Source organism: Lissotriton vulgaris, chromosome 6, assembly GCF_964263255.1.
Source record: "Lissotriton vulgaris chromosome 6, aLisVul1.2, whole genome shotgun sequence".
NCBI lineage: Eukaryota > Metazoa > Chordata > Amphibia > Caudata > Salamandridae > Lissotriton > Lissotriton vulgaris.
In genome coordinates this window covers 1,404,514,521-1,404,540,535 of record NC_141694.1, presented here as the reverse complement: position 1 = coordinate 1,404,540,535, position 26,015 = coordinate 1,404,514,521, and the positions used below count along the sequence as shown (strand labels likewise).

Sequence of the window (26,015 nt, the reverse complement as noted above, 5' to 3'; positions counted from 1 at the left end):
GCCGCAGTGAAGGGGTTAAAAGAGTTACGATTAAAGCTTCTCTCATTGAGGGCGGTATCTCTCCAGTTTCAACCCTTTCCTCATATAATGTGACTAAATTGGGTATGAGCAATTCTTGGAAGGCCTTATAAAAGGTCACAGTGAGGCCATCAATGACGGGTGCTCCCGCAACACGCATGTCTTTAAGAGCAGAGCGTATCTCTGAGGGGTGTCATGAAATGCTCTCTGTGCTCCGCAATAAGTCATGTCAATCGTATACATTTACCAGATAATCGGCAATGGCCTCTCGATCTGGTGGAATGCGGGACGGATATCACTCTGCATAGTATCTATGGGACCTATCGGCGATGTGCTCAGTATCATGCAATGGTTGAATTTATTAATCTAAAACTTCCATAATTATCCTTCCCTCCTTCTGGGGCACAATAGGGCCGCTAGCACCGCGCCAAGGCTTCCTCCCTCCTCAGACACCCTTGCCCTGGTGTATTGGCCGAGGTGTTTTGACTTCACTGCCGGGAGTATCAGCATACTCAACTAGCTTCTCTTTGATGTCTTTCAGTATCCGAGTGTCGCCTGAGCACAAATGATCCTGGTCCATTTGTCGTATTTGGAAAAGGAAATTGCTCAATCTGTTCCTTAAGGACTTAAGCACCCCTGGCATCTTTTGAAATGGCCACCCCTCCGATATATACATTAAAGATTTCCCAGAATGTAGTGAAGCAAGCAACCATACCGATATTGTTATGAAAACAAAATCCTCAATCATTTGCGCCATTTCTGCCATAAAGAGGGAGTCAAGTAAGGAATATGGTGGGAACCTCCAGGTGAATGTCTCGAACTTCCGGAATTGGACAGCCAAGTCCAATTCAACAGGTGCATGATCTGAATAAGTGCTCAGAAGAGATTCATAATGAGTAACATGAGAGATCAAGCTTTTAGCCACCAGCCAAAAGTCAATCAGAGTATAGATCTTGTGTACTCCAGAGTAATGTGTGAACCCCGCAGTCACTGGGGAAAGGTATCTCCATAAGTCAAGTAAACCTAATTGGTTTGCTATATTGATAATAGCCCTAGCGGCAGTCGAGGGGCGACGAGGTGGGCCCTTCAAGTAGTCAAAGACAGTATGTAAAACCCAATTGAAATCAACTCCCCCACATGTGTGGTAAGTCGCTGCATTGAAGTAGGCATGCCCAGAGTGCGTGATAAAGGTGTGGGTAGTAATGGTTTGGACCATAGATCCAGACAAGTAAAACCGCCAACCCATCCCTATGACAGCGAACAATTACGAACCTATCAACCGGATCAGCATGAATTTCTTGTAAACTCATACCACATCTACCGCTAGGTAATATAAGGACCCCACAGGCGTGGAAAGTGAAACCTGTTGAGAAATAGTGCCCTTAGAGCTTACCTCTCATCAAAATACTACTGTCTGGGGTCAAGTGCTTCTCATTCAGTTTGGCGACATCCACATTGTGTCTTAAGATATGCCATCACTTTCCAAATCTTTCTATGGTCGTTGAGACACCCTCACATTCCATGTAAGGAGCCCGACACATGGGCAGGGAAAGCGATCCATCTCAATGTCTACTACATCTCCCTATCAACGTAAGTATACCAGTCATGACCAGACAGCCAAAATACGGAGATATATTTCAATAAGAACACAAAAACAGTTATCCCAAAAGACCCTCCCACTCTATGCCAACGCAAACTGAGCATTGTAGAGTCAAATCCCACCCAGCCAATGCTCGAAGGAAAAAAACAAAACACTACATATTATGGAGCACACATGGAGGTGGATGTTACCAGCCAAGTGTCTCCGCAAGTGACCCAGCCCCACTCGTTTAACGTATTCAATAAACAATACACCCATCACTAATTGAAAAAGATCCCAAGAAGCTCTCACTGAAATGTCCAATTACCCAATCAATAACATGGATTAAGTGGCCTGTGAATTACGTTCTGCTGTGCATTAAGGAGAGGCAAATTAAAGCCCCATAGATTGCCCAATGCACTACAAAATAGATGCACATCCAAATAAAATATAGGAACAGTCTCACCAAGTTCTCAAGTCTTTGAGAAAAGGTGCCAGAGCACACCCAGGCCATCCAGCACATCAGATTCTCAGTCTACCAAGCAAAATATCGGCTAGTTCATTCCTCCACCGTGTCTACGGAGTCCTCATCTGTGCCCTCGCTGTGCTTAAGGAACTGGAGGACATGTTTCGGGTCTGTAAAAAGATGTGTTTTCCCTTCAGATAGGATCCGTAGCTGGGCAGGGTACAACATGCTGTATTCCAGTTGCAATTCACGTAGCTCTTACCTGGAATAACCTTATGGCGAGTTTCTTTTACTTGCCGTGTGAAGTCCGGGTATATGGATAACTCCATGCCCTCATATCTCAAAACCTGTAACTCCCTTGTCCTTCGGAAGGCGGCATCACGGTCCCTATAATTTAGGAGCAGCACAATTATTGGATGAGAATTGGTCCGCGGAACTGGCCTAGGAGCCAGCAAGCAATGAGCACGCTCCAAAACAAAGATATCTGAAAAAGTGCCTTAGCTTAGCAACGCTATAAGGTGTTCCATGTTGATGTTTGTTGATTCTGCCACGCCTATGATCCTTATGTTATTACGTCTAGAACAAGATTCCAAATCTTCGGCTTGGAGGATATGAAGCAGTTTATCCATTCTGGTATGAAATGAAATGAAGAATTTTTATAGCACTACATGTACCCGGAGGTGTCTAGGCGCTTTAACAAAAAATAGGCAGGCAACGGTGAGAATTGAGAGACGTTAATAGAGCCAGGTTTTTAGGTGCTTACTAAATTTAAGCTGATTGGATTCTTTTTTAAGATAACTAGGCAGGGAGTTCCAAATTTTGGAGGTGGTGTATGCAAAGCTTTTTCCTCCCCATTTAACTTTGTGTGCCCTGGGGACGATCAGGTTGCAGCTGTCTGATGATCCCAGTGTTCTTGCCAGAAGATAAGGATTGAAAAGTTGCAACAATTGCCAAGGACCAAGGCAATCTGTAGCCTTAAACGCAATGCACAATGCTTTGAAATAAATGTGTTTGATGATGGGCAGCCAGTGCAATTCTGTGAGGGCCTTAGATGCAGAGTCATAGCAGGTGAGTCCAAGCAGGACTCTAGCTGCAGCATTCTGCGCCATCTGTAGTTTATGTGTGCTACATTTGCTTGCACTAGTAAGCAGGGCATTGCAGCAGTCCAGCCTGGAGACAATAAGTGCTGTGACTACTGTTTTTCTTTGCTCAAGAGGGATAAGTGGGAGTACTTTTTTCAAGATTTTAAGAATTAAAAAGCAAGCCGATGTAGTGTGATTGATCTTGGATTCAAAGGGCAATTTAGTGTTGAAGAGAACTCCAAGATTTTTCACTTTGTTTACAGGTATTGGAGGAGAGCCCATATAATTCGGCCACCATCTGTCTGACCAGTTGACCGGCGTATTGCCAAAGAGCAGGACTTCTGTTGTAGATATATTAAGCTTTAAACTATTGTCCTGCATCCACTTCCCAATGTTGCTTATGCAATCTTTAAATCGAACTGCAGTGTCAGTGGACGAGCTGTTGATGGACACGATTATCTGTGTGTCGTCCGCGTAAGACACCAGTGTGAAGCCAAAGCTTCTTATGATCCTGGCCAGAGGGGTGACATACAGTTCAAAAAGAGTGGGGCTTAACGATGAGCCCTGTGGGACTCCACAGGGGAGTGAGAATGCTAGGGAGACAAATGCATCGTGTGCTACCAATTGAGACCTGTTAGACAGGAAAGAGCTAAGTAGGAGGAGTGCTTTATCCCTAATTCCCAGCGAAGCGAGACGCTCAACCAACACATCGTGGTTGACCGTGTCAAATGCTGCTGAGCGGTTTAACAGGATAAGAGCAGCGTTCTCCCCTCTGTCCAGAGTTTGCCTCAACTCTTCACTGGTCGAGATTAGCGCCAATTCAGTACTGTGATGGGCCCGAAACTATTGCGAATGGTCCAGAATGTCACCCTCCGCTAAAACAGCAGATAGTTTTTCATTAACACCTTGGCTGCTAGGGGGTTTTCCCGTTCTGTGCTGAGCATACATGATCCCCATTGTTCATGACAAGGTCAACTCGTCATAAGCACAGGGCAGGTAAAACCCATGACGAGTTGACCTTGTCATCAGCACTGAAGGGGTTAAGATATTTTTCCATAACTTTAGCAGCCTTGACATGGGTATATAGCTGGAGGTATCCTCTGAATCCAAATTGGGTTTCTGCAAAAGAGGTAGGATGGAAGCTTTTTTCCATTCTGTGTGAAAATGCCCGGAGGAAATCATAAGATTAAAGATGGGCCAAAGTATGGAAGCAATGGTCTCGGGGACCAGATGGAGACTTTTTGGCAGGCATGGTTCTGACGGAGTACCAGATTTAACCAACAAAATTAATTTGGTGGTTCTTTCAAGCATAATAGACAGGAAGACAGAGTGTTAGAGGGGTGGATCTATCCACCTTAGCGGGCAACACTGGGCTGTCCCTCGGAGGCTTGTGGGACAATGCAGAGAAATTTGATTGAGGTACAAAAGCATCGAAGGCTTGTTTAACTTTTTGCTGGAAGGAGTCTGCTACTTATTGCAAAATTGCTGTCTACTTTCATGATTTGAAAATTCAGGGAGCTTGGCTAGTTGTTGAACTGTAGTAAATAGCCTTTGGCACAGCCATGGGCTGCTTCAATTTTTTGTTTGAAGTAGGCGGACTTTACCTTCGGAATAAGATTTTTGTACGTTTGGATGGCTAGTCTGTAGTCAGATTTAGTCTGGGCATCGTTCTTTAACCTCCATTTTTTTTCTGGTCTTCTGCATATTTGTTTCTGTGCCTTCGATGACTTGTTAAACCATGGTTCAGAGGGTGACTGACTGACTGCTCTCCGCGTGGTCAGAGGAGCCAGCTGCTGACCGGCGGATACAATCTAGGAGCGATAGCTCCTCACTACCTCATCCAGGTCTGCGGGGGAACAAGAGGAAGGGAGCATCTTATTTAGCTCTTCTGCCTTTACCTTATTCTAAGCTTGGGAGCTAAAGACTTTCTTGGATATGTTAGTGGGCCTTTAGGTGGAAGGGTAACCTCAAACATGACTGCCTTATGATCGTACCAGATGAGTGGCAATACTCTGTTCCATTTTAAATGGGGGTTGTCTGAAAAAATGCCATCTAGACAATGTCCGGCTGAATGTGTGGTCTCCTTAACCCGCTGAGTAAGACCTGTACTAGCCATGTGGTCTATAAGAGTATCGGTGTCTGTGTTGGCAGTGTTTTCAAGATGAAAATTAAAATCACCCAATATCGTAAAGTTGGACTGGTTTGCCTTAATCACCAAAAGCTGACCAATAGTATTTAAGAAACTGGATTTAGCTGTGGGAGGACGAAAAATTAGTGTGCCATTTAAGATATTCTGGCTTTTAAGCCAGATTTTAAAAAATAGCTCGCTCACTCTCTGTGTGATCTAAAATTGGTTTGAACTATATGTTGTAACCCTTTCTGGCTATTAGCGCTAAGCCTCCTCCCCTTTTCCCAATTCTACCTTTCCTGAAAAGGTAATAGCCCTCAGGGAGAACCCCTAGGAAGTCAGGTTTGGATGAGGAATCAGCCCAGGTTTAAGTAACAAAGGCTAAGTCAATTGCCTGCTCCTCCAGGAGGTTATGAAACGGTAGAGCATTTTTAATATAAGGGGTATGGTATTAAGAAGAACGCAGCGCGTTATATTCGCCCTTTGATCCGCGATTTTTTCCGTGAAATTCCAATTTCTCGCTATGGTAAGCAGCAAACTATGAGCCACCTGGGAGCAGTGGGGGCAATGTTTTTCCGGGAAATAAAGTGAGGGTCAAAGGCGGCGCCTGGGCAGAGATTGCCTATGGGTTTAAGAGGTAATAAGGCTTCCCTGGAATATTGCAAACCAGGACAACCAGGGTCATCTGGGTTAAAACTGGCATAGTAACTGGTACTGTGCACGGACTGTGCACGGATAGGCGCATATTAGCTTTTGCCTTTGGCGCACCAGCGGTGTGCCCGTTGCGCGCATACTCTGTGGCATGCGGCTGAAGTAGTAGGAAATGTGCGAAAGACTAGACTTCCACCTTCCGCGACTGGAAATGTGTATGGGATTGAGGTCCCGCCTTCCACTCAATCGGCGCCATCAGCCGCGGCAGACCAGGGCAGGGCCGGATGCTGGCAAGATTATGAAGAAACAGGAGCAGGTAAGATTTAAAACTAGCAGTTAAGACCGCATGTGAGTTTAAAACACAAGGTGAGGTTTTTAATCTTGGGCAATTGAGTGTAAAGAATAAAATATTTTGTCTCTCTCACTTACCCAAGTTTAATCACTTCTTTCACACAAGCACTGCAATTTCTTCCCTACCCATCGCACATCACTACCAGCTAGCATGTAGGGACCATCTAGTGATCCATAAGTCGGTGTAGGACATTTCCATCAGGTCATATTTTCATCACTTATACTTATGTTTTCAAGATGGTAATGCCTTAAGGAGTCCCAGATGATGACCAGGGCGGTACCGAGTGGTGACTGATGGGTATCCTTACTTTGGAGGAGAATTCTTTGCTCACATACACTTAGATTCTTTAGTCTTTGGTCGTAGGTTTGCTTTTATATTGAGGTAGTTTTTTTCAGACCTGTGGACATTTCTTATGTAGTATAGTTAAAATTGGGGGCTGTGTCCAGACGAGGTCTTAAAATATTCCCTAGGACCCTTTCTCAACTGTTTGTTTTGTTCGAAAGACTAGACCGCCACCTTCCGCGACTGGAAATGTGTACAGGATTAAGGTCCCGCCTTCCACTCAATCGGCGCCATCAGCCGCGGCGGACCAGGGCAGGGCCTGATGCTGGCAAGATTATGAAGAAACAGGAGCAGGTAAGATTTAAAACTAGTGGTTAAGACCGCATGTGAGTTTAAAACACAAGGTGAGGTTAAGACAAAATTAAAACCAGTCAGCTGTGGGAAAAAGACACAAACGGTAAAATTAGGGCACTTAGGCCCAAATCTATTTTAGCAGCGCGTGGTCATCAAGAACATGTACCTTTAGCGTGTCTGCCTACTCATGCTGCCTACTTATGCCGCAAGGTATGCGCTGTTGTCTCCGCAATTATTATTATGTCTTCTGCTTCAGACACTCCACAGTGTCTAGCCTCTCCGCTTATTCATCTAATCTTTCTGTCATCCTGAAAGAGAGGGCATACATTTTTCCAATAATCATCAAGAAGCTGCGTTGCATCGCCGCCAGGATCTGTTTTAAGTCCCAATCTATATTGGGATCCGTGGACTTCGAGCCCGAATCCACTGCATCGATGGGAGCCTCTTTGTGCTTGGGTGTCTTGCGCGGCTCAAATAAGAGTTTAGATTGTGATCTGTCTGGTATACCCATGTTGGTCCCTTCCAAGGGTGCTGTAGTACTTGCTGATGATAACCACCACAGATAAGGGCACACAAGTCACCTCTAATGATCACTCCGCACTAAGTTTATTGAAGGATGCAACATAGCAAGGCAGGGCATACACTGTGACTTGTGCAGTGTCAGGCAATGAACAGATATGTCAGCTATAGCTTACCACTCTCCGCAGAGCACCACATAGGACCGAAGTAGTCTGCCAATGCAGTAGTCCAGTAGGGACAGATCAGCTACTGTGCGTGCCCTAAAGGCTGCCGAGCAGCTACGATACTGAAGGTTCCAGGAGAATTACACCCAACGGGGGGTCCAATAGCCACGGCAGGATTGAAAGTGCTAGAGGCAGCAATGGAGTGTCTCTATAGGTGATGCTGGGCGAGGCTGTATACTGCAGCGGGGAGGCACGGCCCGAACTGGCGCGTGTCCATGAGTACAATGGTGGTAGTCCAGGCCTCCCAGTGGCAATCCAGTCAGCTCCTCCTTACCTCTGCCCAGGGGCTCCGCAGTTCTATGCCGCTAGGTCGGGCATCCGCTTGGCTCACAGAGGGCCTACTCCCACCGCGGCAACCTCACACGGCAACACAATCACGCCCTTAGGCGGGTCTAGCTCATTAAAACTACTGCGCTCACTGGGCCAGCGAGCGACTAGCTCCGCCGCAGCACCTCAGGCTCTCCTCCACCCCACCGCCACTGAGCAGCCATCAGCCGCGGGGTCAGGCCCAGTCACTCACCGGCGAAAAAGGCCATGCCAGCTGCCGCCCCAAGGGACTGCGATGTTTCCGGCGTCCTGGTTGCGTTCTCAGCCAGAGTTTCAAGGCAACTCGTGATGTTGGATGCTCAGGGGATAAAATAGATTCGTTTGGGGCCAAAGAGGATTAGATAGGTGCCAGGATTATGCTGGATAGTAGGCTGATCTCATGGAGCAACCCAGATGAGCCGCCATCTTGGAGCCAGGCAAGCTCCACCTCCCTCTTTCCATCTCTTTTACCCTTGGGATCTCATTGAAGATTTCATGGATCTAGGGGCTTCGAGCTGGATCTGGAGAGTGAGCGGTCAGTCAACCACTGGTTCCATGGCACCTCTGCAATGTATCTTCCAGTGACATATTCTTCAAATTTAAAACAAGAATTTGAGGGAGGGAGCAGGCCCAACAGAGCCAGAAATGTGATACACTGTTGAACCCTTGGTGCCCCTTAGAGGAGTGGGTCTGGTTTAAAAGTTCCCTATAGGCTATTACGCTTATGTAAACTTTTATTTACATTCCAAATGCATTTCTCTTTGATGGTGCTCTGGAGCAGTACATTGGCCAGTACAGAGCACTAGATAATTGTAATTTAACTAAGTAACAAAAAGTTAGAAGTGAAAAACCCAAATATGGGCAGGTTACCAACCAATTCTAGAAGGTGTGGTATCTTACAAAATTGTGTATTGTTCAATTTGCAAAAAAAAGGGCAACTCCTGATTTAAATAACGGTTTCATAAATACTGAAAGTGCTGATGGGGTAAGAAACTAGAGAAAGTTGGAGAGCATGTGAGAGTCGATGTAGCGTGAGGTGGATCGAAAGGTGAAAGATGTATATATGTGTGTGGAAGTGGGAAAGAGTATGTGTAGGTAGATGGTAGAGTGGCAAGGAGTGTAAAAAGTGAGAATGGACATGTGGTGTCTGATGTCGAAAGGAGGAGAGATGATCGGAGGGAGGAATGAAAGGCGGTGTTGAGGAGGGAAGGGATTTTGCTAGTGAGTTACCAATTTGGAAACTCGGATGAGCTAAATGCAACAAAGTACATAACGGTTTCTTTAGTTTTGATACATAAACGAATCTGCTTTTATTTAAGCAATTATCAAGTTATACCTGTCTAAAATTACTGGCACCTAAAAAAGGCTTAGGAGTTACTGGCTCCTCTGATAAATATCCTGAATGCCCGAGATTGATTGTAGGCAATACGTGCCAGTGGTTTTAATGTCAAGAGTAATTTACATATAGAATTATAATATTTGAATTGAGGCACATAAAGCACCCAATTGCAACAATACATGTGAAGCTATAGTTCAAACGAAATATTACTGGTTCCATCGTAACATTATTATCAGAAATATCAACTTTCCAGGCTCCCCCACAGTGAGAAATTGCAACGTTGCATATTTTCAAATGCAATCCTTTGTTGTTTCAAATATACAGGGTCCCCTATGCTCAGTTTGGCCCTTATTTGACCACGTTAAATTCAATAAATGGGTTTATGATCAACAGCTGCTTTAATATCTTATCGTGCTGTCCCTACATTATCTGTAAACTGGTTTCGTTTTCTAGAACGTGTCAAACAACATTTTAAACAAAGGGCGGTAATAATTTGTCCATATGCCCAAAAAGTCTCGCATGCTAAGAAGAGAATGCACTAGTTTCATGGCATCAAAGGCGGCAGGGGATCCACTTTCTGACCAGCCAGCATTAATTAAGAACATTGGGGTGACAGGAATCCCCAATGGCAGCACAAAGACTCTGAATATAGTATTAAAGTGATATCATAGCATAGGGATTTTAGGGATTTTAATCTGAAATAAACACTCATGTTTTAACCGGCTAAAAAAACAGTCATTTTTTGTTTGTAGCACCTCTGAAACGAGTGAAGCAGTCTCATTTAGCAATCTAAAAAAATTATAAATACAGGGATAAAACAACAGTACCTTTGAGCTTTAAGCTATTTTCCAGTGTTACGAAATTTTCATAGAAGATAAAATAAATCTGAGAGTAGTGCGCTTCGAAAAATTGCTTGCGGTCACCTCTTTCCAAGATATCTGAAAAACAGTTTAAAAAAAGAAATTATGAACAAGGTGAGGTGCTAATAAAACATGTGAAAATGAATCATGCTTGATATATTTATTTAATCTGCCTAATTGCCAGAGTAATCTTTGCACATTAAAGAATTGCATCTAAAAGACAAGTGTAAATATCCCAGAAATATATAGTAGGGACCAATGAAATACATTATAGTACTCTACTTCAGACTGCAGGCTTACAGCACCAACATGAAAAAGACAGCAATAATCAGGTCCAGAACACCAATCTCAAAGTAAATGTTCATAGAAAAATTATACGGAATTTCAACCAGTGAAACAGTGGCTGCTTGGATCATTTCCTCTGGGCAGCAATTTCTTAAACACAGCGTGTCAATCACATTGACCAGTACAGAGCTCTGTCGCAAAGGTCCCAGACTAAATATACATTCTTTGACTCTGGCATCACAGTTGCATATACTTTGAATATGAAAATATAGGATGGACAGCACAGGGTATCAGTCATTTCAGTCAAGTCAGAATCAATCAATCACTTTACTGTACCTGGGATACACTATTTGGAATTAGAGTTTCTGGAAGAGAACTTGGGTACCACCTTAGCTGCTTTGAAATCTCCAACCTCTAAGATATTCCAGTTAGCAGTCACAGGACAGATTTCACTGTCCGAAATGGAAATGCTCTCCATCTCCTCTAATTGAATTTCACCCATCTACCACTGCTGCTTCCGAGGAGGCTTTGTAGGGACTAAGAGGTGTTATTAGGAGAACTGGTATAGATTGCAGGCTGATGCAGGGTCGCATTGAAGCTGAAGGTGCCGATGAAAGGGGCAGTTTATGGACACCATGGGCAGCCCGGTGGTAGAGTGGCCAACACCTGATCGAAGAAGGAAATGTGATGAACCAGATTAGCAAATTAATATGATCTAGACCATTTCTGCCAAATGCCCGAGTACAGCAGTAACGCCACCTATCAGTGATGGTGGTCCTAGAATGCTACGGAGGAAAAAAGTGGGAGGGATAAGATGGGGGAGTGGGAGGGGCACTGTGCAAGGGATATGTCTCGGTGGTTCCACCGGTAGGAATTCCCAATTGAAAGAATTCTACACAGCCAGACAACTACACATGATATGAGAGAGCTGGGGCTTCAACTGTGGGAGTTGTTTATTGCTGGAAAACTGGTCCCACTCAAGATACTGATGTACGAGTTTGGATTTCGTAGGCACCAGTTTCTGAAGAATGGGGCATTAAGAACAAAAGTAGGGGCTAGCTATGTAAACACCAATGTATAAACAACTACTACTCATCTAGGCTAACCCTGTAACAACGGTTGTGATTGTATTCTTTATAAAAAATAATTTTAAAAAAAAACCAAGGGTGTGCAGATAGTGGAAGATCACAGAGTCAGAGCCACATACGAATAAATACTACACTAACTGCTCACCACGGGACAAAAGTAGAACATTTATAAATTGGCTGCATAGGGCACTTCTCTGAATCAGTGGGATAGCGCTGGGAGAGATACGCTAAAAATGGGAGATGGATCTGGGCAGAGGGCTTAATGAAAATGAGTTGAATTAAATGTGCAGGGTTGAGTGCTGGTTCCTAGTCTTTTTCAACAGTCCAAGAAGGAGAAAGTTGGCCCTAAATTTTTAGATCCCTCACTACAATTGACCAGGAGGGTTATAACAAAGGTTTGGGACTCCAGTACAAGCCCGCCCCTCCTGTGAAATAAAAAATATAAGCAATGGCACGATTGGCAGAAGCAGGGAGTCAGGCACTATGTAGTTAAGAAACAATGGAGCTCAGGGAACACCTAATCATACCTGGGCCAAAGTAAATTACACCTTTGTGCACGGTTATAAGAATAATAAGGTTCCTTGAAACCCTGATGATGCTAGATATATATGTCAAATTAAGATAACACTGACAGACAGTTTAATGGCGCTCATCAGAAGGGTGAGAAACGGTGGGAGAAAGAACCGTCTGAAAAGAACGGTGGAGACATGTGGGATACATATTGCTTTGAAATACCCAGATAAGCATCATAGAAAAGAATGTAATATGTAGAACAAGACACACCACACCTAAACGATGTTGTTGGGGAGGTGAAGTTTGTTCATATTGACAAGTTTATTTGTGAACATATACTGGAAAGATCCGTGTCTGACTGGTTAATGGAAGTATATGTCATTGAAAATTACATACAATTATAATATGAAAGCACGAGCGTCAGAGGACACTAGGACGTGAACCATACGTGATAAAATGATTATAAGTCGATATTTTGAAACAATCTGAAATTGTTGGTTAAATAAAAAGAAACAAAATCAGCTAAGACAGGCTGCAGTCTCATTGATTCCAGAACGGAACCTGGTATGAAATTAGTGAGAATGAATATAGATTGCAATGTCAATCAAACCAACCGACAACAAAATACATCTAATTTTTTCCAGTTATCACTGTTGTCATCCCAAGCCTATGTGATGCCTGAGGTTAGCGAAGTCTCGAATAATATCACAGAGGCGTGGCCAGGGTTCCTGTTAAGACCGTCCAAATCAGACCCACATCCAGGATCTTAGTTATATCAGCTGTACAAGTGAGAAAACTGCATTTCTTTTAGCAGGGAAGGTTTGTGCACTTCCATCTGCTATTATGTTGTTAACTCTGTAGGGACCTACACAGACAAAGCAGGTGAGGTAAAGGAGCTAAAAGGCAGCAACGTTGTTGAGAGGCTGGATCCTTGGCTTGTGGTGTTGACATGCACAATAGCGAATTTGAAAAGTGGGTAAGGTAAATGACAGGTCTTGCTCGTCAGAAGGGAAAACGCAGACCCCACCCAGGCACAGTGTGGGTAAAAGATGGTTGGGAAGTGTAAAATTAAGACATCACTCACAAGGATCAGATTGCAAAATTAAACCTCGGAGCACAAAGTGAACCAGCCACATGGCCCAAGAGGCAACAGTATGGCTTTTACTAGACGGAGCCCAAGTGGACTACAATGTGGGGGACAGTCTTTGTAACATCTTCTGCTAACCAATTTGGCCTCTAGGCCAGGCAACTATTACTATACAGTATGTATCCGGTATTTGTAAAGCGCAAACATATCAGCCCTAGGGCTCTCAAGGGGCTGGGGGCCATAGAGGACATTAAGTGAACTACTATACAGAGTCACAGAGTGCGGAGTTGAGCTGCAGCCGTCGCCGGGGATCGAACCGTGATACCCTGCTCCAGAGTCAGCCGCTCTAGCCGCTGGACTACACCTCTCCTCTCGCTGCTCATTAGACTGACCCCAATTAACCTATCTGAATCACGAGGTCTCTGTGTGATGTTTAAACATTCAGTCTTTTTCAACACCCTTTCTCCACAATTGGGTGTACTGCAAAAAGGATGTATGTACCCTTCTGAGCAGGTTTGAATCCTGATTTTAAGACCTAACTTGTTGGTTGAGTGTGATCTGCCAATGTCGTGCAGTCAGAATAGCTTTTTAAACTGTAAGCACCTCAGTAATTTGACAGATGCAGCAAATGTCGGAGGTTACTGCCTGAGCTATAGCTAGGCTGCACAAGCGTCTTTAAATTAATATTTGTATAGGGAAATCATCCCAATGTCAAGCTTGTATTCGCTTGTTAACAATTAAACCATAAGGAGTGCGGAGGGAGCCAATCCTGCAGATGGCCACTCTTGTTTGAGCTCCAAGCACAGGATCCTCTTCTCAGACAGTCCCTGCTGCCTCCCTAATGTGAGGACGGAAATTCATGATTTTGGTCAGAGGCCAAATATTATGCTTAATAAATTGACTTCTGGAAGTCTCAGCCACAATGAGAACAAGCATTGGCATAGCCAATAGGTCTCACCTTTGGGACCTTATAAGTGTTTAGTTACCCAACACTTATAAGGTCCCAAAGGAGAGACCTATTGGTTATGCCAATGCCTGTTTTGCGTGAGTGGCTCCTGCAGGTATGCCACTGTGAGGTAGAGATGCTGCGAGTGCTTTTAAAGGAGCCCCTGTGACATTGCGCCTCTTCAAAATGTATCTTGGGTCTGGTGTAATGCTTCTAGCCATTATTCCCGTCTTTTCTCACCCAATGCATCCTTAAATGTCCCATGTACAGCCGGGGTTGACACTCCTATTACCCCTGCCCTCCAGTGACACTTTACCTGTCACAGGTGGTGGTGGTGGACATTGTGGTGGTGGGTGATGGCGGTGGACGTGGTGATGGTGGTGGACGTGGTGATGGTTGTGGACGTGGTGATGGTGGTGGACGTGGTGATGGTGGTGGACGTGGTGATGGTGGTGGACGTGGTGATGGTGGTGGACGTGGTGATGGTGGTGGACGTGGTGGTGGAGGACGTGGTGGTGGAGGACGTGGTGGTGGAGGACGTGGTGGTGGAGGACGTGGTGGTGGAGGACGTGGTGGTGGAGGACGTGGTGGTGGAGGACGTGGTGGTGGTGGACGTGGTGGTGGTGGACGTGGTGGTGGAGGACGTGGTGGTGGTGGACGTGGTGGTGGTGGACGTGGTGGTGGTGGACGTGGTGGTGGTGGACGTGGTGGTGGTGGACGTGGTGGGGGTGGACGTGGTGGGGGTGGACGTGGTGGGGGTGGACGTGGTGGTGGTGGACGTGGTGGTGGTGGACGTGGTGGTGGTGGACGTGGTGGTGGTGGACGTGGTGGTGGTGGACGTGGTGGTGGTGGACGTGGTGGTGAAGGACGTGGTGGTGGTGGACGTGGTGGTGGTGGACGTGGTGGTGGTGGACGTGGTGGTGGTGGACGTGGTGGTGGTGGATGTGGTAGTTGTGGTGGATGTGGTAGTTGTGGTGGATGTGGTAGTTGTGGTGGATGTGGTTGTTGTGGTGGACGTGGTAGTTGTGGTGGACGTGGTAGTTGTGGTGGACGTGCTGGTGGTGGACGTGCTGGTGGTGGACGTGCTGGTGGTGGACGTGCTGGTGGTGGACGTGCTGGTGGTGGACGTGCTGGTGGTGGACGTGGTGGACGTGGTGGTGGTGGACATGGTGGTGGTGGACATGGTGGTGGTGGACATGGTGGTGGTGGTGGACATGGTGGTGGTGGTGGACATGGTGGTGGTGGTGGACATGGTGGTGGTGGTGGACATGGTGGTGGACGTGGTGGTGGACGTGGTGGTGGTGGACGTGGTGGTGGACGGGGTGGTGGACGGGGTGGTGGACGTGGTAAACGTGTTGGTGGACATGGTGGTGGTGGACGTGGTTGGGGAAGGGGTAGGTGGAGGACCTAGTTCGCTCGGCCAGAAATGTGGTCCCCAGCAGACATTGCTCTTCCCAGGCAGCATAAGTTCCGTCTTGCCTGGGTTGAGCTTCAAATGGTTACTATCCATGCAACTCTGGATATGGAACATGGTGGTTTGGAATTCCGTGGCAGCGTTAGGAGAGTCCTAGGGGAAGATCAACTGGAAATGGTTATTTCCCTGTTTTTTAGTGAATGGATCAGGGGCCTAAGGTAGAGATTGAATAGCAGTGGGGAAAGGGATGAGCCCTGTGGGACCCCGCACGAGGTGGTCACTTTAGGAGCAGTAAAGGTACCAAGATGTACTGCTTGAGTTCTGCTTATAAGAAAAGACTTGATCCGGTTGTAAGCAGGGCCTTGAATACCTGCTTGTTCGACACAGTTCGACAAGATGTTATGATCGACCGTGTTGTACGCAGCCGACAGATCCAAAAGCACCAGAGCCTGGGGTAGCCTATCAGCATTGACTCTTAATGTATTCAAGACTGCAATCCATTTGTTCAATGAAATTCGAAAGACACCTGGCCACATAGGCCTCCATGATCTTAGCTAAGAAGGGATATGGGGCCGTAGTTGGAGGTCATCAAGGGATCTGCCCCGGGCTTTTTCAAGAGAGGAACTATCGTGGCGTTCTTGAAGGCACTGGGTACCTCCCCCTTACCGAGAGATTCGTTCAGGAGGGGGAGCATACTATGTGGTATTGCCGAAAATGAGTCCCTAAGGATAGAAGGTGGGCAGCAATAATTGGGAGACCCCGACTTTACACGGGTCATGAAGTCAGAGTGTGTCTTAGGGCATATAGCTAGGAATTGGTTCATAGTGACTGAATTTCTGGAGATGTCATCCAGTAGTTCTGTATTAATAGAGGGGGGAATGCTAGCCTTGAATGGCAATTTTTTCCAGAAAAAGATTATTCAGAGAATTACACATCTCTTGGGTAGGAGCCTGGCTGGGTAATATTCTCTCATCACTATGGAGATCATTTACAATCTTAAAGATTTCCTTAGTTTTATTGTGGGCGTCAAGTATTCCCGCAGAGAAATAAGCAGCTTTAGCAATCAATATTGCCTTTTTATAATCCTTGCGAGCTAACAAAAACTGCTGTCTGTCTTCGATGTTCTAGCAGAGTCTCCATTTTCTCTCTAGTTGACGGAGCTTGAGTTTTTGGTCTCTTAATTCGGTAGTAAACCATTTATGGGCGTCAGAATGTCTTGTACGAGAAAATTTGATCAAGGGGGCATGTGTGTCACTAGACAACATTAGCCAGTCCACAATGTCCTTTTCCACGGCGTTAATGTTGGGATTAAAGGTGGGTAAAGAGCTAGCTAGCGTGTTAATAAATCCTTGTTTGTCAAGGGTTCTCCACTTTCTTTTTAATCCTCCCGCCATCATAGCAGTCTTGAGCCTGCTATTGAGAGTAACTGTAAAATCAATCAGATGGTGTTCCGACCAGATGCAAAGAGAATTCAAGGGTACAGACAAAATAAGGTTGTATGACCAAATTTGATCCAAGGTATGTCCCTTTATATGAGTAGGGGAAGATAAAAGCTGGACCAAATTTAAGTTGGAGAGCAATTCAGAGTTCTACCGCCTGTGGTCCACCGCGATCGTCATTGAGCCAGTAGTTCAAGTCCCCTATAAGAAGGACCCTAGCATGGTTCATGACTAGGTTGGCCATTTGCTCACTTAAAGAGAGTGGGAAGGAGGGCATGGTCTGAGGGGGGCGATAGACAAGCACCAATGCAAGAGACCCAGTGTTTGAATCAAGTGTAATGACAATGTTCTCTACTTCTGTCAATTTGAGTGAAGTCATAGTGACAAACTTAAAGTTTTTATGTATAATAGCAGCAACACCCCATCATAGCCTGAATGTCTGGACTCTTCATTGCAGGGAAACGCACAAAACTGTACTGTTTCCAGAATAGCTCAGTTGAACAGGAGTGGCTGCGAAGTAGTCCGGTGTATGTTCAGTATACTAAGAGTGAACCCCGACAATGTAAGGAGGTTTGCCGTAGTCTGGAGGTGGTCGACTACTGCATGGGGCAAGTTAGCCTTCTCCAGCCAGTCGTCGAGGTAGAGGAAGACTGGTCCTTCCAGCCTCCGAATGTGTACTGCTACCACAATCATCACTTCGCGTACAGCCATAGGGGACTTGAGGCAAAAAGAGAGCGCTGCAACTGAAAATGCTCCTACCCACTATGCACTGCAGGAAGCAAGTAGGGCATGTAGGACGGGGAGAAGGAAATAAGCATCCTGAAGGTTCAACACCACCATCCAGTGTCCAGAGACTAGGGCAAACATGACTTAGGCTAAAGTGAGCATCCTGAATATGTCCTCTGCAGAAAGATGTTGAGAAGTCAAAGATCTAATATAGGATGAAGGCTTTCGTCCTTCAGCACAAGGAAGTAACAGGGGTAACACCCAATTCCTACTTCCGAGGCCGGAAACCTCTCTATGGTCAAAATGGTCTGCACTTTCTGCTATAAGACAAATAGTTGTTCATCCATCATATGCACTCATGGTGGTGTAAAGTTCAGCAGAGAGAAAAGCAGGGAGTAGCACTGATGGACAATTTGGAAGGGCCAAATGTCTAAAGAGATGGCCTGCCACAGTTGGAGAAAATATTGGATCATTCTCCAAAAAGGTGGCTGTGTTCTGGAAAGAACACACTATATCGTTTTTCTAGCTGCTGGAAGGGTGGGGGAACTAAGCTGGACGTTGTTCCTGCTGCACTGAGCGCTGTCTACGAGAACCGCGGCCCCATCCACGAAGGGCTGAAAGACCTGCTGGGCTGATGGAGGAGTCTGGGGGTGGCGAAATAGAATTCCTCTACCGTAGACACAGAGTGTGAAATTGATGGTGGAATTGTCTTGTGTAAGGAAAAAGGTCCAGGGAACATGCTGTGGCACTAGTCTCCTTGAGCTGCTCCAAAGTGCTTGCTCACCAAAAAAAGCGAGAGCCCATTAAGGATGACTGGACACCCTGGAGAAGCCTGTAGATCTTATACGGGCATGGCGCTGAAGTACCCATTGGATGACCTAAGCAGTCAGTCATGTCTAATCCAGAATGTATGATAAACTTTACCACATTGCAACTGCCTTGAATAGCCTGGGTAAGGGACGCCCTAAGCTAATTTAGAACAGCCAGGAAAACTTGTGCAACGGTATCCCAAAGGGGCCTCTTGTGCCTGCCTGGGGAGAGCTCAGGGGCAAAAAATCTGAGATGTGGACGCATGTGCTGCGCCTGTTCATCTGCAGCCTAGGCAAGGCTGGGTGAACTTGTCAGCCTGTCCTTGGTGACGCAGGCCATGATCTTCAGAGGCATTGTGGTGCTTGGGAATTGGGAGTGGCTGTCGAAGGGCCCCAGTCCCCCAATGAGCAGTGCTGTGAGGCTGAGGTATATGGGAGGTCGGACACAGACGACACGCAGAAGGGGCGGGCGGGAGTGGGAAGTTGGCCATGATAGGCTGATCGATCGCCTCCTGAATAGAATGCAGGCCATCCAAATGGGCCAAAATTTGCAGTGGAGCGGGATGTTGAGCCAGCAGGGTAGACCCAGACTGTGACCGATAAGGCAGTGCGGAGATCACATGCAGTGTCAGAAAAGACCAGGTTCTATGATGCAGTGTTTGTGAGCTGCTCTCAGCAGGTGTCCACAGGGGAGGAGGCATGTTCCGGCAGCAACAGAGATCAGTGGGGCCCTCTCCTACACCCCTGGAGCAAGGGAGAAAAGAGAATGCCGCTCACGGACCCTGGCTATTCTTGTCCACATGTTGATGGAGAGAGACAGACATCGGTCTGCTAGACCATCGCTCCGGCAGAACTGCCGGAACCCTGAAACAAGACCTTCTCCAGGTGGACGCAGCAACCCCTCCTTGCATACTTTCACACTTGAGAGGGGGGGTTTATTGACTTTGGAGGGACAGTCCCTCACTTACCACAGTCCCTCTGTGGCTTTGGAATGATAAACTGGGAGGGGAACAATCACCGTCCTAAATTCAAGCATTGAATCTGACCCAGGCTGAATGCAAGAACAAAAGAAGACAAAAGTGCATGAATTGTATACATAGTTCCGACATTTCATGATGTAACATACAATCAAAAACTCCACAACCTGACCGCCCAAACATCCCCACTCCACCTAAACACCACCTTACAGTGCAGCCCTCTGCTCGGGCATGGGATAGCCCAGAAGCAAGGTGTTAGGTAGAGGTTAACAGACTAACGAAGGAAAAGTGCTTGCAGTGCAAACATGAAAGGATATATATCAATGAAAGGATAGATATAGGCAATAGGACTAAAAAAGAATTGGAGGCAGAAAACCTTATCTGGTGAAACCGAACCTGACCCTAGTGGGGTCCGGGAGGTAACCGTAGCTGATCTAAAATCTAAACAAGGTAAGTAGCTAAATGCGACGGTAGGATTAAAGAAAAGGCCACTGAACAACAACAACAGAACAAGGACGATGACCCATGAGTCGGCCTGTCTACCATGTCATAGGTCTTTCAGTTCTGACCCACATGTTCGATTTGTTTTTTTTTTTGCTGCTGTGAAATGCATAAGTAAAATTAATCAGGCCTTTACTAAAAAAAATAAAAAATCAGGAAGAACATTATCAACAACATGCCAGGGCCCTTCCAACGAAACACAATGTTTACGGAAAAATCTTAAAATTTAGGAGGCATGCTACAGTTAAAGAACCCAAGTGGTGGATAGTATTTGTACCCTAACTTTGCTTCTGTGAAAACAATGAAAAAGTTTATGCTTTTTTAAATGCATAATTATTCATTTACGTGTAGCAGAAGCTTTCAAAAAACAGAACAATTGCAATGTGTAGACCTTTAGGGGAGAAAATCAACACCAAAAGGCTCTTATTTCCTTCCACAATGCAAGTTTGACAAGAGGAATTTGGCTGGAAGCACAACAAAGGTTACAAGGCCAATGGCAAGCTGGGTCTTGTCTGTCCGTTTCCTTTGTTAAAAGTTGAAATTTGGATACTGGCATCCTGAAACCTTGGACAAACATCAATTTCATTACTTACAATATGTTGCACATTTTAATTTTTAAATTAATTACATTTTGCAGAATACACTTCAACAGCAAATATATTCTGGTGAATTAGAACAATATTACATAAACACAGTTTATATTTCTCACTCTGAAGTTATCAAAATAACCAGGAATACAATTGTGGTCCAACAGTTAACTGACTGTACACATCTTTTTATCAATAATTGTATTACCTTTATTCATTGCTTGAAGTATCATGTGAGCTGATTCACCTACCTCTCCCTCACACACCCTTAACATCTCATACTCTCAAATATTTTACTATCTTCCTTTTCTCATACTCTAACCTTATATTTAGTGAGTACATTACTTAAAGGTCTGTAATTAAAAAAAAAAATTACGGCAATATTGTCAATTGTGTTAATCTACATTACTAAACTATTTAACAAATCACATTAAATGGAATTGGAAAATTTTGACTTTCACTAAAAGAAAACACATGTTGTTACTAATTACAATAGCTTCTCCCTTAAAATTCAATTCTATGTCATGACAGGACCCAAGGATTATGCTTCTTAACTTCATGTTACAGCAGCAGCACATCACTGCCAACATTAACACTACAAATACCTCGAACCAGAGGGAAAACTTTTTTTTTTTTAAGACCTTTATTTAGCAGATCACAATATACAATATTCCCGCCTACAACCCAGCGGGCCGGCCAAACAATCAGAGCATCGTTATTACCATATCATGAGATACACAGCCCCTGTGCCGTCAACTCGGGAGTACGGCGGCGTTGTAAAGTGCATGTACTTGAGATCATGAGGTATAAGGCAGGATGATGAAGGTCCAATTTTTAGTTTAGTGCATATGATAAGGTCAACAGTTTTTATTTTTTAAAAAGGGTGGAAACAAACAAAGAACAAGCTCCCCTTTAACTTGGTCGTTAAGTTACTTCACAATCAGGTACAGTGCAGTTCCGGTGCGTGAGCAATATCTAATCGAATTTAAGTGCTTAGAGTCAGTTAGTAATAAGATGCGTTATATGTCCAGCGAGCTAGTCTGCGTGGTTGGAGGAGGCTCACAGATGTTACCCCTGTACTCGTTCAACCTAGAGCAGACTTCCACCCACTCACGGGGACAACCTCTTGTTACATACACCGTCTTCTCCTGCAGCATACACCAGTCTATGTCACATTGCCAGTCTCTCAGCCTCGGTGGGTTAGGGTCACCCCACAATCTAGCAATATTTCTTTTCGCCACCATTTGCCCAAGCGTTACCCAAAGTTTTGCTTTGGACGATAGGTCAGTGGGTTCCCAGATGTTGAGAAGACATCTCTTGGCCTCTAGACGAATCTCCACCTCCCACACCTCTTGCATGCAGTGCACCACCCTCCTCCAGTACTTTTGCACTTTTTGACACCCCCACAGTATATGAAAAAAGGTACCTGTTGCACCACATCCCCTTCTGCATAGCCCGTTCCCCCCCTCTTCCCATAAGTTGCAGCCTCGTACAAGATATATAGATTCTATGCAGTATTTTCAGTTGAATTGGGCGCATTCGGGCTGAGATCGCCACCTCGCAGGGCGAGGCAAGAGCATACAGCCATTCTTCCTCGTCAATTTCCAACCCATCGGCCATCCATTTCTCTTTCAAGGGAAGGAGCAGGTCGGGGGGATTATTGATTAGTTTTTTGTACGTGAGAGATATGGCGTGTTCTGGCATATGCCCATCTAGTAGTCTGTCTTCAAGAGGGGAGCTTTGTGGCAGTTTAGTGTGAGGTGGAATGTTTGTCTGAAGGGAGTGCCTCACCTGCAGATATCTCAAGTATTCGGTGTGTGCCAGCTCGTACGTGTCCTGCAGGTGAGCAAATGTGTGAATACCTTCAGGACCCCAGATGTCTTTTATTCGGGAGATCCCAATCAGGTCCCAGTTCCGGAATCCTTTTGTACGACCCAGGTTGCCTAACTTTTCAGAGGCCCAGAGAGGTGTAGCCATGGTAAGGACCCCGGACCATCCCAATTTTTTCCCAGCTATGTGCCATATCTGTACCGAGTGTTGTGTAGGCTCAGTGAGTTGGTGTTTGCCCGCCTTAGAGTAGAGTGCAGTCTCATAGTTCCCCCCAGGGAGTAGCCATCTGTCCATCCCATAGGCCGGATCATTCCCATCTCCATATGTCCTTTGATTAATGGCTGCGAGATGGGCCGCCCAGTAGTACTTACGGATGTCGAGGAGGGCTATGCCACCATCATACCATCCCAGTGTGAGTTTGGACAATGCAATGCGTGGGGCGCCTGCCCACAGGAGGTCACGTTGAGCCACCTCAATTGCTGTAAAGTAGGTATTGGGCACCAGGTCAGGGTAATTTTGGAGAGCGTAAAGGAACCTTGGCAGCGCCATCATTTTAAATAAGGCAGCTCGGCCCAATAGCGACAATGGCAGGGTCTGCCAGGACTTTGCCTCCCTTGAAAGCCGTCTCAGGGGCGGTTGAAGATTGCGCTCATAGGACAGAGCCTTGTCCTTGGAGATGAATACTCCCAGGTATGTGAAGCCGTCCTCCGCTACTGTGATGGGACATGTGTCGGGGAGCCTTGGGGGGTTCCCGCGTAGGACGTACAGATACGATTTGCCCCAGTTGACTCGGAAGCCGGAATTACGACCAAAGCTTGCGAAGATGTCCAGTGCAGCAAGTATCGACCTTCGGGGTTTGGAGAGGTATAGAAGAATATCATCTGATTAGAGGGATATTTTGTCTTCCCATCCCTCCGCCCACTCTATCCCTCTCAGGTAGACATCTTGTCTGATCCAGGCTGCCAGCGGTTCCAAGGAAAGGGCAAACTGGAGGGGAGAAAGGGGGCAGCCCTGTCTAGTCCCTCGCTCTAACGTGAAGACCTCCGACACCTTGTTGTTCACCAGCACCTGTGCCAGTGGTTCAGAATAAAGAAGACGGACCCAAGCTATAAATTGGGGTCCGAAGCCCAGTTTGCGTAGGACAGCGAACATGTAGGGCCACTCTAGGGTGTCAAACGCCATGGTGGCATCCAGGGAGACCACAATCGCGTCCTCCTGTAGTTTATGGCGTTGCCCGATCACCCCGTGTAGGCGTCGAATATTGAGGGCTGTATTGCGGTGAGGCATAAAGCCTGACTGGTCAGGATGAACCAATGTACTCAGTACCGGCTTAAGCCTATTGGCGAGTGTTTTTGCCAGAATTTTGGGCTCAGCGTTGAGGAGGGAAATTGGCCTATAGGAGGCACAGGATTCCTTAGGCTTCCCTTCCTTTGGGATCGCCACTATAGTGGCTATGCGTTGGTCACGCGGCAGTATTCCCGCCTTCCTGCTGGTGTCGAACATGGACTTAAGGTGTTTACTAATAACATCAGATTTAAGCTTGTACAATTCTATTGGGAGGCCGTTCGGGCCCAGAGCTTTCCCTGGACGAAGTTCCACTATTGCACGCTGTATTTCGGCCTCCGTGAGTGGGCTGTCAATGGCCTCCCGATCGTCGTCCGACAGGCACGGCATTCGTATATCGGCTGGGAGGGCTATAGAGTCCTCCTCCGGACGGTCAGACACCGCGTATAGACCTGTTTGTAGTGTTTAGCAAATTCGTCCACTATGTCCCGAGGCTCTGTAAGAACCGTCCCAGTCAACGTTTGTATTATCGGCACTACCTTTCTGGCCTGCTGCTTTTTGTCTAGCCATGCTGTGAGTTTCCCGGCTTTGTCGCCTTGGTCGTACAGCCTACCCATCTTATGCCTTGCCACCGTCTGGGCCTCTTGAGAGACCAGTGCTCTGTACTCTGCCAACTTGATCTGCAACTTATGGCGAACCGTATTGGCCCCGTTTTCGAGCGCCTCCGCCTCAAGTTCTGCGAGATCTGCCTCAACTGTCGCGACCTGGCAGCGCTTCTCTTGTCGCTTACCCGCGATGGCTGACAGCGCCGCCCCCCTAACCACAGTTTTAACGCCTCCCATACCGTGACAGGGGAGTTCACTGATTCTACATTGCATTCAAAATACTGGGAAATTGAGGTGTCAAGTTTTTTCCGTACGTCTTCGCTTTTTAGGTGCCAGGGGTTTATTGGTGCTATACAGCCCTCTCGCCTGGTTCCGAATGTAATGTGGGTAGTGACCGGAGAGTTGTCCGATATGCCCCGAGTTAAGAGTGTTGCATCTTGCACTGTAGTGTTTTGCTGCAAGAGGGTGAGGAAGTAATCGAGGCGTGAGAAGGAGTGATGCGGCCCAGAGAAGAAGGTGTATTGGCTATCTGTGGGATGAAGAAGGCGCCAAACGTCCGTGAGTCCGAAGGCCTCAAGAAAGTCAGCTAGCCATTTTTGTCCTTGGGGCAGGTCTCTGGAGGGTCGTCTGTCCAGGGTCCCAGAGACCACTGAATTAAAGTCTCCGCCCAAAACCAGCTGACCGTCGGGGAGGGAGAGTAGCAATTTGCCCAGGTCGGAGTAGGCTCGAGCATGCAGACCAGGCGGGACATAGGCCGAAAGCAGGTTCAATGTGTATCCCTCCCATCGTCCTGAGACTGCCGCAAAGCGGCCCTGCGGGTCGGATTCAGTGCGGTCTATATGTAGGGGCAGTGAGCGGCGTAGAAGGATTCCCACCCCCCTTGAGCCCGAGGTGAAGCCGGAGTGTGCTGCAAGAGTGTAGCCCCATCTGTTGAGGGCCTGGCATGTATTACCCATCAGATGAGTTTCCTGTAGCATTACTACGTCCGGCTTGTGCCTTTTAATAAATTGTAAGACTATGGTGCGCTTAAGTCTATCCCCCAATCCGTTCACATTCCAGCTCATGATTTTCAGACTTTTTTCCCATCTCTTAGCCATATCCATTACTCTGCAAGGTTTTCTGACTCAGCACCTCGGAACTATCATAGACTTCGTGAACATATACTTTGTACGACCATAACAAACCCCAAACTCCCTGACCCTCCCTGATTCTCCCCCAGCGTAAAGAGCCCCCAACTCCCCACCCCTCCCCGGTTCCCACCCCGCAGGCGTGATCAGTGCAATCATTTAAGGTTCTGTCAAACAAGCGACTCCATCTCCCCCCCCCCCATCTGTCCCCCACATCCCCGCCCTCCTCTGTGAAAACAAACCCCCCCTCCCTGCCCCCTGCTCCGTGGGTTCCAAACTACCCACCACCCCAATTAGCAGAGCGCCTGTTGCCCAACCCTACCCCGGTGAAAGCCCACCGAGGAAACTTTACTAGGGAAAAATGCGGGCCAGCCCCGTCCTCCCGTGGTGCCCCAGATCGTTCGGCCCCTCAGGCCGGGAGTGCATCAGGTAAACAGTGGGCCCGGCTCATAGACCCCGGAACGGCAGACACGCTGTCCCCTTGGAGCAACCAAGTCTTACATTAAACACATTTTATACATTACTGTTTGACGGCTTCTAATCAAGTGTTCATGTCCTCATCTCGCTGTGTTGTCTCTGGGTGAGTCCCAGCGCTGACTATTCGATCTCGAACGCCAGGACCGTTGGCTCTGCTCAG

The 26,015-nt window shown here is 46.6% G+C and overlaps 1 protein-coding gene across 5 annotated transcripts in view; it reads right to left on the bottom strand.

Moving 5' to 3' along the window:
• Nucleotides 1–26,015, bottom strand: part of RALGAPA2 (Ral GTPase activating protein catalytic subunit alpha 2) — a 1,781,019-nt gene that overhangs the window by 1,558,841 nt on the left and 196,163 nt on the right. For all 5 annotated transcript variants that reach the window (XM_086927515.1, XM_086927511.1, XM_086927512.1 and 2 more), the window contains exon 2: nt 10,128–10,238. In XM_086927515.1, the coding sequence (XP_086783641.1) occupies nt 10,128–10,238 (111 nt within the window). The remainder of the gene's footprint in view (nt 1–10,127; nt 10,239–26,015) is intronic.